At 41.3% G+C, this 17,645-nt stretch overlaps 1 protein-coding gene across 23 annotated transcripts in view; it reads left to right on the forward strand.

Moving 5' to 3' along the window:
• SEMA5A (semaphorin 5A) overlaps positions 1-17,645 on the forward strand; it is a 502,689-nt gene that overhangs the window by 399,708 nt on the left and 85,336 nt on the right. For all 23 annotated transcript variants that reach the window (XR_013532366.1, XR_013532365.1, XR_013532367.1 and 20 more), the window contains 2 exons: positions 9,998-10,179; positions 13,271-13,414. Coding sequence is in view for 19 of the 23 variants with exons in the window: in XM_035291785.3 (XP_035147676.3) it covers positions 9,998-10,179; positions 13,271-13,414 (326 nt within the window). In the remaining 4 variants the exon portion in view is untranslated. The remainder of the gene's footprint in view (positions 1-9,997; positions 10,180-13,270; positions 13,415-17,645) is intronic.

Below are 17,645 nucleotides of genomic sequence, written 5' to 3' on the forward strand. Positions count from 1 at the left end.
ATGTGGCTGGGGAGGCCTCAGGAAACTTACATGCATGGCAGAAAGTGAAGAGGAAGCAAGCATGCACCTTCTTCTGGAATCAGCAGGAGAGACAGAGTTCAGGGGAAACCCACCTTTAAACCATCAGATCTCAGGAGAACTCCCTCACTATCAGGAAAACAGCATGAAGGAAACCATTCCCATGATGCAATCACCTCCCACTAGGTTCCTCCCTTGACATGTGGGGATCACAGTTTGAGATGAGAGGTAGGTGGGGATATAGAGTCAAACCATATCACCACTGCATTCCAGCCTGGGTAACAGAGCCAGACTTGTCAGAAAGAAAGAGAGAAAGAGAGAAAGAAAGAGAAGGAGGGAAGGAGGGAAGGAAGGAAGGAAGGAAGGAGGGAGGGAGGGAGGGAGGGAGGGAGGGAGGGAGGGAAGGAAGGAAGGAAAGAAGGAAGGAAGGAGGGAAGGAAGGAAGGAAAGAAAGTAGGAGGAAAGAAGGGAAAGAAAAGGAAGAATTTAATGTTTAAAAAGTGAAGAGAGAGTGGTCACTAAATTTATTTCCTAATGCTGAGAGGACCTGAGGTCCTTGTTGCCTTCTGACCTTGCTTGTTAAAAACTCAAGTAAGGTCGGAAGGCAACAAGGACCTGCCATGGTCTCAAGGCTGCCTCCTTTGCCATCTCTGCTTTCAAAAATAGTGGTGAGATGTGGTCTCTGACTCTCAGTCAGCAAAACACTCATTACAGTGTCTGTTTCTTCTGCTGACAGGGTATTTCATTACACAAAACTATCCCTGTCATCTCGCTCAATGTATTTTATCACATATCAAGATACACTCTAGATAAGTTAGGCATATACAAAGAAGGCAACAAAAGACAGTAAATTATTTCGAGCAAAACACAGGAAGGGAAACCATATATATTTCTGAGTTATATAGGCTACCATTTTGAAAATGAGAAATTCATATTATCTAACTATACATCTCTTTCTAGCAATCCTTTCTAAAAATGTATCTCTTAGAAGTAGATGACCTAGATGTAAATTACTTCCATTAATATAGAGCAGTATTAACTTAGAGATGTATTTTTTAAAAGATGTTGAAATGTTATTTTCTTCCATGTTATGTTTTAACTGAAATGGAACAAGGGCTTACTTTTATTGTGGAAATGTATTATATATAATCATTTCTGATATGACACTAGTTGTGATGTGTACCACTGCTTTATGTGTTGCTAAGAAAAAGAAAATGCTCTCATGGATTGTAAGATGCCAGTTTATTTTAGAGATGGTAAAATTTTCAAAAAATGCAGAGAGAAGTTGATAATCATTAAACACTTTTACCTACATCTACATGTATAGATTATAGAGGTTTTCATCTGTGTCCAAGGGAAATCATGCTTTGTAAGCTGAGGGATTTTTTAATGAAACCAAATATCTTATATCGCATATAAAAGTGCAAGCTGCATAATGAAAGACAGGAGATCCCGTTACTCTGAGTGCAGTAAGAGTTACAGGCATGTTAAGGATGGTGAGTCAGCCTCAGACCCCCTTGTGTGTGACCCTACCAAGTAAACTTTCACAAACCTTGGACTGATGACATAGCACACTGACTTTCCCAAACTTAGGGTTCCAGTCAAGCCTCACGCAGTGACTGTGACCTATGACTGTCAGACCATTTGCATTGCTACCACAGAAGGCTGAGTGATTTAAATGGGACGGAAATGTATTTCACACAGTCTTGGAAGCTGGTAAGTCTAAGGTCAAGGTACCACTACTTAGACTGGTGAGGGCTTCTTGCTGTGCCCCACCTACAAGAAGGTGGGAGGGCAAGAGAGAGCCAGCTTTCTTTGTCACACCTCTTTATAAGGGTACCCAATCATGAGCTAGGAGCCCTCCTGGCCTAACCACCTGTTCAAGGTTCCACTTCTTAGTGGTATCACACTGGCAAGGATATCACACTGGAAGGAGCACATCCAGAAGATGGCAGTGGCCTAGATCCTCTGCTACTCAGAGAGTTTGAATTTTAGAAGGTACCCCCAAAAAACCTTTCTATGGAATTAGGGTTTATCAAATGTTCAAAACGGCACTGAGAAAGAAACCAGGATTTAAGTTTAATATTTTTGACATTATCCCTAATCTTCAAGATAATGCCCTTTTAAGTGCTCAACATCTTCCCAAAGCAGGGTGACATAGTCCTTGCTAACAGGTGAGACATTATTTCTGAATTTTATGATAGAATCTTAATGTAACAGAAAGAAAAGAGAACTAAGGTTTACTTGTGTGTCTAGAACATGTGCTCAGTGCCTCATGAGACAACTTTCAATGGATTATCTCATTTAATGTTCCCTGTGATCCTCAGGGATGGACACTTTTGCTTCCACTTTATAGATGGAAGAGCTGGGGCTCAGGGGTATTAGATAATTATTGCCCCAGTTCACCCATCCTTTCAGAGGCTGCAGAGCACTTCAGCTTAGTTCTTTTTGGAGGCACTGTGTTTCCTGTGTAGCTCATTTGCAGAGATAGGCTTGGGGATGATAGGAGCAGGAGACAAGCTTTCCTGAGGAGCATAGCCAACATCCTGTTTTGTTACATTCTATGGGAAAATTTACATGGAATTTTTAAAATAAAGGTGTTCTTAAACTTTTGAAAAATATCTGAATAGAAAGAATAAGACTTCAATTAAGTCATAGACAATAATGGTTGGAGTACAGTAAGAATGTAAGGACATGTTCCAGGGACCTCCACATTCACCAAATGTATCTACATCCTTGTTCAGTTGAAATTAATGAAATGAACATGAACAAATCCAATACAGGATTATAGATGATGCTTGGTAACAAACATTGGCATCTTCCTTAGCTAGCACTTGGGAACTCGCTATTTCCTAGGTGAAGAGAAATGTACTATTACAGAGTTGGGGTTAATCTTATTTGAAGCTATTTTTTTGAGAGAATCTCACCAAAAAGGATCTATAAATCACTTTACAGGATGAAGTGGTTGAGATCACAGGCTCTAGAGGAGCTTGTTTGATTCTTGGGTCTTTTACAACCAGAGTGGCTTTGAGCAACTTGCTTATCCTGTGTCCACCCATTTCATATCTGTAAAATGGGCTGTACGTTCTGGGGATGTGTTGAAGATTCGAGGAGTTAATACATGAAAAGCACAGTGCCTGATATACAGAAAGCTACCACTACATGGTATATGTCTCACTAAGGTCTAATGTTTGACATTGAATCGTATAATGCATGTACCCCTAATAGAAAAGGCCACATTGCAGAAATCAAGAAAGCACAGTTACAGATAATTTATTCTAGATATATGTCTGATGTCTGTTTAAGGAAGCCTAAGAAAATATAAAAATATCTCTTCATATGAAAAAGTAAAGCCACAAACATACACTGTTATTTATGGATCTGCTTTCTAGGCAGATTCTGAAACTAACATACTCAGGGTCAAAATGAACAAGTGCTTAAATGCAACACAGAGAACCTGCACCCAAAGACCCATGTACTTCTCTAAGGATTGCAAGTTCTTGTTGTTAAATGTAATGGAGCCAACTACAGCGGCCCCGGATTGAAAATGCTGCCTTTGAAGTCTTCAGCTACTCCAGCCATGGCCAGAGACTGAAGTTCACATTCCCATCCTGCCCAAGTGCAACCGCTGTGTGCTCTCGCGATGATTTGCCCAATGCGGTTCCTTTTCTTTCCAGTGTTTTGTTACTGTTTCTGTTCGATTTTATTTGCACCTGTCTTCTTCATTCTTTCACTAGCCATCACCTATTTCAAGTTCTTCCTTTCTTTTCCTGTGCCATTTTTATAAGCTCATCTTTTGCCCATTCATATATTTGGAAAGAGAACGTTTAGAGCATCTCTTTGCCCAAGAACCTACTAACTCATGCTAGACCAAAAGAAAACAAAGGATGTCTGAGGCAGTGGTTCTCAACCAGAAAAAAGTTGCCGCGGGGACATTTAGCCATGTCTGGAGAGATTTGGGGTTGTCACATCTGGGGGTGGTGGGGCACTGACATCCAGTGGGTGAAGGCCACGGGTATCACTAAACATCCGGTAACGCATGGGGCGGCACTTACAACAAAGAACTTTCTAGCCCAAATGTAATAGTGTCAATGTGAGAAACTTTGGGGCAGTGGGAGAAAGGAAGACCTGTGCTTCCAATTACATCTTCCAAATAACTAGCTATGCAGTATTTGGGATGTTAGAAAATTCATTTGAATCTTAGCTTGATTTTTCTGTAAAAATAGTATAAAAAGATTAAATCATATAGAATGCATCTGTTTAATGGTAGTTGAATTCCCTGTGAATAGGGCCTAATAAAGGACTATTTTCATCCTGTGGTGGATGGTGAGGCATATTTTCAGGGCTGATTCTGATACCCAGTTCAGGGAGGACAGTAGACGAGCAAGTGTTTGATTCCCTGGGCCTTCTCCTCTTGCTCGCAAGATGGCAGCAGGATTGCCAAGCATCATATTCACACATAACCATGTCCAAAGCAGGAAGAAAGAGAAGGAGCAGAGAGAGTTTTCTCCTCTTCATTTAGAAGAAAATCGTTTCTGGAAACCTCTTGCAGTGCCCTCTTGATTCTCATTGGCCAGAATTGGGTCACATGTCAGTTTCTAGACCCAGCTGAGGCGGTTGCCATGATTGGCTTATAGCCTAGTCAGGATTCAACCCTGGCCTCCGATATGCCCTGTTTGAGGTTCAAAGGCGTGGCTGCTGGTGCCAGCCCAATGCACCATAGATTCCTACTCCCTCTGTTCCACCTCATAATGGTAAGGAATAATCCCCATAATGCACGCAAATCCCCTTTTTATCAAAGCACTTTCTTCATAAAAAATCCATTTACCTTGGCTAGCATCCCTACCTTAGCCTCGTTGGAAAAATGAAAATTCTCAGGTTCCCTCCAAGACAGGAGATTATTTTAAGGAAGCACATGGACTGGAAGTCTGAGCGATTTCTGTTTCCATCTTCATTCTGTTGTTGCCATCATAATTGTATTTCTGTCTGGCCTCACAGTCTTAGATCTATAGTCTATATTACCATGAGTTAAGGATTTCTACATGACATCTTAGAGCTAAGGAGGTTCTAAGAATCTCCCTGCTCATTTCCTTATTTCCTTTGTATTTTAGATGAGAAAATGGAGACCAAAGGGGCTTGGAAAGACTCTTCTTTGCCTCAAATTCTCTATCCCAATTCTGCCATATTAAATGTTTCTGATTAATATTGGGGGAATTTATAATCCTTTAAAAAATCACAAATGTATTTGTTTCATGAAAGGGACGTATGTGCAAATAAACCCCCAAACACAAAAGGACCCAAGAAACCAAAGAGCGAGGCAGACAAATCCCGTTTGTTGGTATAGGTGATATTACTGGGAACTTAGAGAGAAGGAGCATGCTCTTGGGCAGCCGCAGGACAGGCAGATATCTGTGCCGTTATTCCCAAGGCTTATGTGCCCGGGGAAAGGGTATACGTGCTTCACAGGGAATGCCTAAGAATTTGCTAAAGGGCAGAGTTTGCGGTAAGTACATGCTCTTTCACAAAGAACAATAGGTAAGCTGGAAATCTTAGAGGTATTCCCAGAACTGGGGGTAATCAGAAGTCAGCATATGGATCAGCATCCAGGATAGAATACTTGGACCTCCACAGCATCCCAACCTGCACACTGTCGAAACAGCCTTTGCATAATTAAAAGTGATGAGAGGATCTAGCCTGACTGATTCCATCTTGCTTCTAACATTGCAGGCTAAATCGTTTTATCATTTTATTTTTATTTTTTTGCTTATAATAACACAGAGGCCAATGCCGAGATAACTATGAGAGGAATTTAGTTTACGGTTAAATTTTGAGGCAAGGAAAACTGACCTCCCTGTCTTCTTACTCAGAGATAGAAACTGCATTCATAATGGTAAGGGCTTGAACTCTGTTATAAAATAGGCATGAACAATGAATGACCTGTCACTTAGCCTGCTTTTCTTTTTTTTTTTTCTTAATTGCATTTTAGGTTTTGGGGTACATGTGCAGAACATGCAAGATAGTTGCATAGGTACACACATGGCAGTATCGTTTGCTGCCTTCCACTCCTTCACCCACATCTAGCATTTCTCCCCATGCTGTCCCTCAAGCTGTTTATTGCAGTGTCATGTAACCAGGGGGTCACAAGATTTATAACTTCTCTAACCACCCCAATGGATAACATTGCAATTGTGAAACCTAAGAAGTGGTCTTTGAGATAGTTTTTAGATTTAGCACTTCAGCTGACCAAAAGCTGCCCACTAGTCCTGAGACCCCCTTCCAGGGACAGACTCAGCTGCCTGAAGGCAGTTTTAACAACCCTGTGATTTCATCAACTCTTTCAGTTCCCCAGCCCCGACTTGCCACAGTCCCCTCAAAACCCCCCGACCTCTGATTCTCAGGGAGCCAGGTTTGAGGAGTCTCTGCTTTCCTCACTTGCCTGGCCCTGTAATAATTCACCTCTTTCTTTGCTGTCATTCCTGTTGTTTCCAGTGCATTTGGCTTTCTGAGCGGAGGGCAAGATGAACTTGTGGAGCTGTTACACCTTCATAGAGAAGTGAGGCAAAGGGATGACCAATGTCCCACAGAGCCTCTCAAATAGTCTCGCTCCCCACCCACTCTCTGCCCAAGGGTCTGACCTTCCTCACATCCAGTGTCCAATCCCCTCTCCCTTGTTGTCTTGTGGTCTTGGCTCAGGTAATGAGAGGCCTGGGCAGGAGGAATGAGACAGGGGTATCACTTCCTTACCCTCCTCAACTAAGGATGGCTCCAGCAACCCTGTCCTCCCTCCCACCTACAGGCTTAGGATGATCCCAAGTCCCCATGGTGGTGTTCCCTGGGGACTTGAGCATCCTTAGAAGGTTTCTTAACTGAGCCCACACTGTGAAGAGTCAAAATAGTATGGACGTATATATTGTGTAACTATTGTGCAAATATTCTGTCTGACTGCCGTTACTGCTTGAGGCTGGCTCCATAAACAGGAGTCCTTTGGCGGGAAACAAGAGGGAGGGCTAATAAATGGGTGAAGGGAGAAAGTTGAAAATCCCAAATGTCAGGGGCTTAGCCTCTTTAACAACAGAATCTGCTAAGTTAGTGGCTTGAGTCACATTGTCATGCAAGGCTTGGTTCTCCAAGAAAACGCTATAGTCTTCTGGGAACCTTGTGATCAGAGTAGGTGCCGTCTTTGCATCTTGGCCAACAAGTGGGTCACCGCAACCTTGGAAATTGGGATATTTTTCTTTTGGATAGGATCCAGCATATCACTTAGAATTGCTTGAACCGAAAAACAAATACTGCAGGTTCTCACTCATAATTGGGAGCTGAACAATGAGAACACATGGGCACAGGGAGGGGAACATCACACACTGGGACCTGTCGAAGGGTGGGGGAAAGGGGAAGAAGAGCATTAGGACAAATGCCTAATGCATGTGGAGTTTAAAACCTAGATGATGGGTTGATGGGTGCAGCAAACCACCATGGCACATGTATACTACGTAACAAATCTGCATGTTCTGCACATGTATCCTAGAACTTAAAGTACATTTTTTTTAAAAAAAGAAAAGAATTCCTCTAACAGATAGTGCAGCTCCATTGCATCCCTTTATCCACAGTTTCCTATATACATAGCTAGGCATGGGGGATATTCCCAATCTCATCCACCTTAATTGATAGAAAATGTTAGAGTGTTGGTTAGAAAACAGGGATAGAGTCATAATTATAGCAATTGGATTTGGCCAACCAGTCATGTCAGAAAAAGAATGCTTTTCATGTTTAGTTCCTATTGTATTTGGAGGCAATGACAAATCAAAAGTAAAGTTTGTCCATATTTTTACCCACAAAATACAGTGTCAACATTATTCTGAAATGGCAAAGTATGGGTATAGTGTGTAGCTCAGAGAATGAACTGTCTCATCTGTGGAGTTGTTTCTTGTGAGGACGAGTCTCTGGTGGAGGAGGTGGGGTGCAGCCGGCTGCAGAGGGCAAAGTGAAAGCATGCAGTTCACGCATCACCAAAGCCCTTCCTTGGTCCAATTTTCTGAGGGATGCTTAAGTTTCCATATTAAAATTAGGAGGTTTGGAGGTTGTGCATGGTGACTCATGCCTGTAATTCCAGCACTTTGAGAGGTCAAGGACAGCAGATCATTTGAGGCCGGGAGTTCGAGACCATCCTGGCCAACATGGTGAAACCTGTCTCTACTAAAAATACAAAAATTAGCTGTTGTGGTGGCATGTGTCTCTATTCCCAGCTACTTGGGAGGCTGATGCATGAGAATTGCTTGAACCCGGGAGGCAGAGGTTGCAGTGAGCCTCGATCATACCACCGCACTCCGGCCTGGGCAACTCTGTCTCAAAACAACAGCAACAACAAAGCAGGAGACTTAGACTTAGGCTTCGTCGTATTGCCTTTCTGAGGAGAGATTCCTTGGCTGGTTTCTGGGAAGGGGGTCTAGGCTGTGTCCCGTGAGTCTCCTCCAGCAGCACTGCCACCTCCTGAGCAGATGTGCTTATCACATTTGGCAGTCCCGTGAGTCTCCTCCAGCAGCACTGCCACCTCCTGAGCAGATGTGCTTATCACATTTGGCAGGAAGCTGCCCCTTCTTCAGTGAGCCAGGTACCGGCTGCCACACCAGAGCTGGTCATGTATGTCCCAGCGATGCCATGCCCTCCCCTTGAGTGCCCTCAGAGGTGTCACACCAGCAAGCTCAGGGGGCTCCCTGACCCCTCCCCATGAGGACCCTGCCCTGGGCTCCTCCTCAGTCCTTGGTGTTGCTTCCCCGAATCACCAGCTCTCCTGACACTGACAGAGAACACCCATGCACCCGTCCCATTTGGCAGCCTCATTCCTCTGCCCTCAGCCTCGCCAGCTTGCCAGCCCTTCTACTTGGCTCCTGCTTCACTTTTTGAGACTCAAAACAGGCCCCTTGTTGCTCTTCCCAGAACCTGTGAGCCTGTTGTATGTCCCATCCTCTGCTCCCATAGTCCCTGTTTCTGAATCCAGCATTGGATTCTGCACGGGGCAACACTTAGGTGTCTAGCTCGTCCCCACTGACTCATAAGCTCTTAGAGTTGATTAGAGCACAGGTTCGACTGGGATATGCCTAAGAAAGAAGCACTGCAGCTGCTCGTAGATACTCTTTAAATATGTTCTGAATTGAATGCTTTCAGTTTGAAAGCCAAACCGAGTCTTTCATGATAAATGTTACTAAGCTTTCATTTTTTAAAGGCACATAAACATGCAGTGGTGTTATGTATGCAACTGTGATTTTTCACTCCAGTTTCTCTTGGATTTTGGGTTTTCCACATTAGTGGACAATTTGGCTGTAACCTGATTGCCAAGTCACTAGTATCCTTCACTCCCTCCTGTCTTCTCCGCCCTCCTTCTCCCATCATCCTTCTCATTCTCCTTTTTCTCCTCCTTTTCCTTCTCCTTGTTTTACTCCCCTCCCTTCTCCTTCTTCATCTTTTTTTTTTTTTTTTTTTTTTTTTGGTGCTGTGTTCCTCACTATTTCCTGGATGTTTTTCTAGTTGAATTTCCAGTCTGGATTACTTTACAGGTTATCTTGCCTCAATATTTTGTCATTTTTCTTATTATCACCTGTTAATGCCTTTATCTTTTTTTCTATATCTACCTTTCATATCTTCTACCATCTTCACTGTGGAATAATTCTTGATCTTTAGAAAAAGAAACAGTATTTATTATAAAGAGCTCCTTCTTCATCTTTCTCTCCTTTTTCTTTTCTTCTTCTCATTTTCTGTCTCCACTTTCCCCAGGCTCCCTCCCTGCTTCTTCCTCACCATCTCCAGCACTGACCTTTGCTGCTTTACTTTGAATGCTCCCTCATGAACTCTTTTTCTCCTTATAACAATTACAAAAAGAAATTCTAAAGGAGTTTTGCTTGTCTTATGAGGGATTTTTTTTTTTACTCTATTATATGTTAGACTTTAACCCTTTCTGACACCCCTACTTGGTTTTGCTTTCTAGACCAGGAATCTCACTGTGGATGGAGCCTTTGGCATGTGGTCTCCGTGGACACCCTGCACGCACACAGACGGCAGCGCCGTGGGATCCTGCCTGTGTCGGACCCGCTCCTGCGACAGCCCGGCCCCACAGTGTGGGGGCTGGCAGTGTGAGGGCCCCAGCATGGAGATCGCCAACTGTTCCAGGTGTGCCCCCCAGAACACACCGGTTGTAGTGCTGTGTACTAAACTCAGATTCTTGAGGTGTTTGGGACATCATTTATAATATAACTCCCTTTTGGAAAGAACTGTGGTGAAACACCAGGGACATTCACCGCTTAAAAACTACATGTTCTTTGGAAGGAGATTTGAAACTATAAATTGGATTACAAACCCACACTTATTCACATACTCGTCATTAGAATAGGAAAAGTATTTATAATTTAAATAATACGATTGGCTTGTTTAAGGAAAACATCCATGTTATTTAAGAATCTTTTCCTGGAATATATGGACTAATAATCCATTGGTGGTAGAATAATAACACTAGGTTAGGAGATAGAATAACCCAAGTCCTTGATCAACTTGGTCTGCTCTGCAGTATATCGGAGCTCAGAGCACCTCACCTCAGCTAACATTAGGCCCTGGGTAATCGAGAGAGCAGCTGAAAGAACGTAACCTACTGAGTAGCTTTCCTGTTGCTTCTGCTTACTGTGGTGCTGTTGGCTTGATCGTTTTATGACTCTGTTCTGTGTGCGCTCCATCCCCTGCACCTATAGCACCTTCACCACAGAGACGTTTTAAAGCAAGTATCAGGGACACTTCTGAGATCAGTCTTCATGCTCCTTTGTCCCTTGTTCATTAATTTGCAGCATTTTTTAAACATATAATCTGCTTTCCGTTAGCCCATTTAAAATGAAAAAATAAAAATAAAAAACTCTGGGACAGTTGTTATGAAGTGACCAACAGTGGAAGTCAGACTGGGTGGTCCAATCGTAGGAGAGCCCAGGTCATGGAGGTGTGTTTGCCTAAGAGGAAGCAGACCAGGAAAGTAAAGTGCAGGAGCAAAAGGTGAACTTTGCCCTCTGCTCACATTTTTCTCACCACCAAGTGGAATGGAGCAAATCCAGGCCACAGAGATTAGGGGTTTTCTTTTGTATTATAGAGAAGACGGGCGTATCAACATTGTATTATGTATCGTATACTTCCTGTAAAACGAAATTATTTCCGTGGGTGCCTGGCAGAAACTTACAAAAGCGATCAAACTGCTGTTGTTTGAAGATTACAATAAGTAGCTAATACTCTTTTCTCAGATTGTTTAATGGAAAAAGAAGAGTATCAAATGCATTGCTATAACTTACTGATTGATGTGTCTTCAGTTCTCACATTAGTTGGAAAGTCATTTTCTAAGGAAAACTGCAGTGTAGCTAGTAGTTATTTTAAGATAAAAATCTAGTAAGTGAACTAGTTTGAATGAGGCATAAGTGGTTTGTTTTGTACTAATGATCATAACAGTGATCCCCCTCTTGGTCTCTGTTTACTTCGTGTGACTATTTTGGTAACTATGTCTGCTTCTAAACAGCATTTACAAAAATGGAAACTCAGATCTGGATAATACACATATACATGTAAAGCTGCATTCACTTACTTCCTCATATGTTATTTTCCTATTATATATAATTTTATTTACTTACTACCCTATAAGCAAACATGTTCCATATATTGTAAAGAGAATATGTCATAAAATTCCACATTTGCTAAAAGATTTAAGAAATGAGGAGTTTTTAAATGATTTTGAAAACACCATTTTCTGTATTATCTAACAACTTTTTTCATATATAATGAAATTTTGCAAGTTAAATGTCATTTATGTATATTTAAATTTTTTACTATAATTCAGTGAATTTAAGACTGTATCTAGCAGGGTATAAGACACTAGCTGATTTGAGAAATGTGGGAATGTTGTGTGATAATTTTGGTTAAATTATTATAAAACAGCTTTGTTATAATATACATAAAACTATTAATATTTATTTTATTAAATCATTAGATTTCAGTAAATAAAGCAGGAAAATATGAAATTCTTAAGAATTTTCTCAGGAGAATTTTATTTGAAATTATTTTTACTATTATATATTCAATGCATTATTTATACCAGGACCTTCAGTGGCATAGTTGTAGAGCTTCGTGTTCTCAATGGAAATACAGAAAGTAAAAATGAGAATTAATGTGAGCTAATATTTTTTCAAAGGAAATGTAAATCTTATGGCCAAAGGTGACAAATATCCAAAGAAATGCATATGTGATTGCAGAAGTAAAAAAAAAAAATTCTGCATGAAGTAGACTATCTATGTGTAAGTTTGGAATCTGGATTTAATACGTATTTTCACACATAAAATTTTTTTAAAACCTATATATATTTTTGATAGCAGGGACAAACTGTTAAGGGGGGATACTTAAGTTATAAGCAGTCCGAATACAGTCATTTTAAGGAAAAAATACAATATTAAAACATTTCGAGGGCTGTCAATAGGATTTTTAAAAATTTTAAAATTGGTTTATTCAATTTTCATTTTATATTTTTATATATCTACGGTATTCTATATGTGTAGTGCCATAAATACTTAGTTTGTTATATGCAATTTACACTTCTTATCTGCACTCTTTATGTCTCTGTCAGTTTGTTAAAAGATAGCCAAGAATCTGAATTTAAATGTCCTTTTAACATTTTTAATAAAGCTTGTTTTAAGGCTTTCAACATTATTCGAACAATACAACACTCTTTATCAATATGAATGCTCTCAGGAGAGTTAATAATTTTCACTGATATTAATAGATTTTAAAAGAAACCATGTTAGGCAGTTTCAGATGAGCATTTTGTTCAAAGGTGACTTTTCATAGATTATAAATGATATAACGCAAGTCCAAAAAGTCAGAAATTCTAGAGGAGGAGGGATTCATTTCTAAATGCTTTTCAGTGAAATAAACTTATTTTTTATTAGTTTAGTATTTTCATAACTCAAGTTTCTTGGTAGTTTCTAATGTAGTTCATTATTTGTAGTGCACTAAAAACTTTATTCCCAAATTTCCTCTCTTGACTATAAACCAGATGCCTGGGGGCTGCAGACACAGGAATTGAGATTCCCAGGGTGTCCATTCAGCCCATGGCTGGTGTTCCCTCTGGCCAGCAGCCCCAGGCACGCTTCTCCTGGGAACATAGGCGTTTAGCCGTGGGTGCAGACAGGGCTCGGGCTCCGAGCCCACCTGACCTGTGATTGCATTGCTTCCCCTTCCTCAGGAATGGAGGCTGGACTCCTTGGACCTCGTGGTCTCCCTGCAGCACTACCTGTGGGATCGGCTTCCAGGTGCGGCAGCGCTCCTGCAGCAACCCCACTCCCAGGCACGGGGGCCGGGTGTGCGTGGGACAGAACCGCGAGGAAAGGTACGTGCCCACCCTACTGCCAGCACTGTCAACATCACGTTTACTCTCATTCTGGCCAGATCGAGTTCCTGTGGTTTTAGCTTTGGATCCAGCTTAGCTCATGTATGGCATCCCTTTCCGTTGTGCCAGTCGTCCTCTTCTTTTCCTGGCATACTTTAATTGTGATCGCAGCCTTATTGACAGCTACACTGGGCTGCTCTGGTGCCTACACAGCTGGGTTGGCTCCACTGAGCAATTGCTAAGGAATTAGAGACCCAGGGACCTCTGTGCTGTGCTAGGCTCCTGGAGACTCTGGAAGTGCCCTGCAGGAAGCTTATTCGTGTGAGAATTCAACCAGACCCATCTCAAAGCTTCAGTTCCGAGGAGGACCTATGAAGGTCCCAGATGCAGACACTATTGGGCAGGTGCGGTAAGGTTTTTATCAGAACTTGGTTAATCCTCTGAGAGGCACAGAAGGGCATTATCAGAAATATTCTCAATGAAGCTGCAGCACTACCCAAATTGGGGGTTCTTTCCCAGGTGTATGTTGACCTTTCAGCACATCATGGCAACATTTTCATTTTGTCTTGGATTTAACAATTTGTTTCTTGGTGTAGAATTAGACATTTGATTTCAGGTTTAACCTCTGCAATCATAATCATTGAATCTGTTTTGTAAGATCATCGAATCTGTCTTAATATGTGTTAAGTATACTATTAATGTGTATTCCAATTTATCACTATTGGGAAAGAATCCAAATAGGTAAATTTCATAGTGCTTTCAGGACACTTATTCTGCTATACTAACATAAACTTACTGAATGGCTTCCAGTGCCTTTTAATTAACATGTAGTAGGTTTGTTTTTGGTGACATGAGCTCAGTGGAACCTCGAATAAAAATATTGTGTACAGTTATTGCTATGGCATTAGTATTTATATGAACAAAAGCAACAGACTTACTGTTTAGTTAGCAGTTAGCTATTAGGTATCTATTACAACCTTAAGTCAACTAAGGGGACTCATTCCTTTCTTTCCAGTGTGCTCCTCACTTGCCAATTAAGATTTCACTCCTTTTGACTAAGAGGAAATGAGGATGGTTTTACCAAGCAGGGTTTGTCATTTTGGCAGCAGTCCTTGAGATAGTCTTGTGCGAGCCTGTCATTTTCTAACACCAGTTGATAAGTGGGAAAGCCTATTATAGAAGAATCGTCTCCCTATTATTTCCAAGCCTTGTACAATTTTAAATTGCTTGGAAGTTTTTAAACGCTGTAAATTGTCACCTAGTACAGGCTGAGCATCCCTGATCTGAAAATCTGAAACCCAAAGTACTTCAAAAACTAAAACTTTTCTAGCACTGACATGATGCCACAAGTGGAAATTTCACACTGTTTTCATTTATTTGTTTATTTATTTTAACTTTTGCAGTCAAAAAACTTTTGACTGGTGGCAGTCAAAATGCAGACAAAATTTTGTTTTATGCAAAAAATTATTTAAAATACAAAAAACTGCCTTCAGCCTTTGTGTATATGGTGTATACGATGCATAAATGAATTTTGTATTTAGACTCAGGTTCTATCCCCAAGATCTCTCTCTCTCTCTCTCTCTCTATATATATATATATATACACACACACACACACACACACACACACACACACACACACACACACATATATATATATATATATTCACCAGTATTCCAAAATCTGAAACAATGTGAAATCCAAAACCCTCATGGTCCTGAACATTTCAGCTAAGGGATGCTCAACCTCTTCAGCCCATCCAGGCAAAGTCACTTCCCTTTGTGCAAAGGCTTCCCTGGAGTCAAGACACCACCACAAACTTAGCGTGTGTTATCACTGTTCCCGGCTGAAGGCACAGGAAGGAAGAGGCGCTTTAGTCCTGTGGCGAACATATGTGTAGGTTTGTATCCACATAGGATTTTTCATACAGCGATGTATTCAGGAAAAGAGGAATAAAGATGGCAAGTGTGTTTGAGGAACTCACATGTAAAATATTCCTTTTGTAAAAAAAAATGTTCATTTGTAGATTAGCATTTGCTCAATGGAGGAAAATTTGAATTTAAATAATAGATGGACGGTAAGAACAGGAACTATGTAAAATTTTTATAAAATGTAAGCTTGTCTATTAAATAGTCTTTCTAGGGGGCCTACTGGGAGCTTAATGAAAACCAGAAAAACCAAGTACCTAAAGTTTCCTCTGTGGTCTTCATATGCAATGAGTTCTGAGATTTCCCTGCCACGTTAAATAAAAGGTCTCTCTACGTAGGAAACGTAAAAGCATTCTGATTCCAACAATGGAGATATTCGAGGACTAAACTCAGGATTGAAGGAGAACATGATCTCCATGGGCCAATACAAAAGACCAAGAAGTACACATACAAAATAATTAATTTATATCATATCAATTTAAACAACATCAGCCCTCAAGAAATCCTGGGTGGCCACAAGCCAATGACTTGTTTTTTTCCAAAAGATTCCCTAAGTTAAGGGTAGGATCATAGGTAGTGGTTTTCCATCTGGGACATCTCCAATGTGTGGAATTATTTGATGGGAGCTTTGTGGCAACCAAATTTCAGAAGCATTCACATTAGTTTTCCTGAAAAACATCTCTAGTTTAATTTTTACATGTACTTTAGAATGTACAGATACTTTGTTTTTCTCTTCTGAAATTTCCTTGAAAATATTTTCTTGAGCAGCAAGAACTGAGTAGAAGCACCAAGTCCCAGAGAGGCTACTAAGAAAAGGAAGAAATGGACCTCTGTAAATATTATCAAGATGCAAATGTTATTATCTTTGCTAGTTTTCTCCTGCTATGGAATAGTAGTTCCATAGACTCTTTGTCTCAAAACAACACACATTTCTTTTAGAAATCTCACAGTCCCATGGGTCAGGATTTCCTCTATGACTTAACTAGATCCTCTGCTTGGCCCTCAGTAGACTTCAATCAAACCATGGGTTAGAGCTGTGGCCTCATCTGAGGCTCCACTGGGGAAGGATTCACTTCCAAGATCATGTGGTTGTTGTTTGTATTCAGTTCTTTGCGGGCTGTCGAACTGTATGTCTCAGTTCCTTACAGAGTTGTTATCCGGAGACCACTCTCAGTTTCTTGCCAAGGGATCCTTCCTGGTGTTGTCACTTGCCTTTACAAATCCAGCAAGAAAGACAGTCTCCCTGCAAGGTGGGCTTTGCACACTTAATGTAACATAATCACAAAAGTGACATCCCACCCCTTTGCCATCTTGTTGGTTGGAAGTAAGACACAGGCCTCCATAACCTAGAGGAGGTGATGACACAGAGTATGAACATCAGGAGGCAGAACTCACTGGGGCCACCACACAGTCTATCTGCCATGGTTCATTCTCTGTTCTCTAGTTATTCGCATCCGTGCCCTTCATGTGCTGAATGCATTTCACCCACTTTCAAGGTCCTTCAGTCTTATCGCACTAACCCATTTCCCCAAAGTCCAGAACCTTATCATTTACATCAGGCCCACATGGAAGAGGCTGTCGGGGTGTAGTCCTCATCAGTCTCTTAATCTCTAAAGTCAAAGAGAGAAGTTATCTGCCACCTGCACACTTGGAGAGTGAAGCAAAGGATGATAGCTTTAGACATTTCATTTCAAAAAGGCAGTTGGAAGGTGGGAGAAATGGATATTACAAAGGAATCACTGTTCCTTATAAATTCTGGAATCTAGCCGAGCAAGTGTTGGTAGTTGCTTAATTAAGTTCAAGGAGGAGGCATAATGCTCCGTGGTTCCTGGCTCTGCCTTCTGGGCTCTTAGTTCCGCTTCCCAAATCATCCTTTCTTTTTCTTGAAGGGAGCATGTGCTTACAGCTGAGTAGTTTTTATTTTTATTTTATTTTTTATTGAGACCGAGTTTCGCTCTTGTTACCCAGGCTGGAGTGCAATGGTGCAATCTCGGCTCACCGCAACCTCCGCCTCCTGGGTTCAGGCAATTCTCCTGCTTCAGCCTCCCGAGTAGCTGGGATTACAGGCACGTGCCACCATGCCCAGCTAATTTTTGTATTTTTAGTAAAGACGGGGTTTCACCACATTGACCAGGATGGCCTCGTTCTTTTGACCTCGTGATCCTCACTCCTTGACCTCCCAAAGTGCTGGGATTACAGACGTGAGCCACCGTGCCCAGCCTACAGCTGAGTAGTTTTATCAGCTTCCTTTCTGTCAGTAGAATGTGTGGGGTTTCAGCAACCTCTCATATGTACTTTCTCTG

The sequence above is a fragment of the Callithrix jacchus genome, chromosome 2 (genome assembly GCF_049354715.1).
Source record: "Callithrix jacchus isolate 240 chromosome 2, calJac240_pri, whole genome shotgun sequence".
Lineage (NCBI taxonomy): Eukaryota > Metazoa > Chordata > Mammalia > Primates > Cebidae > Callithrix > Callithrix jacchus.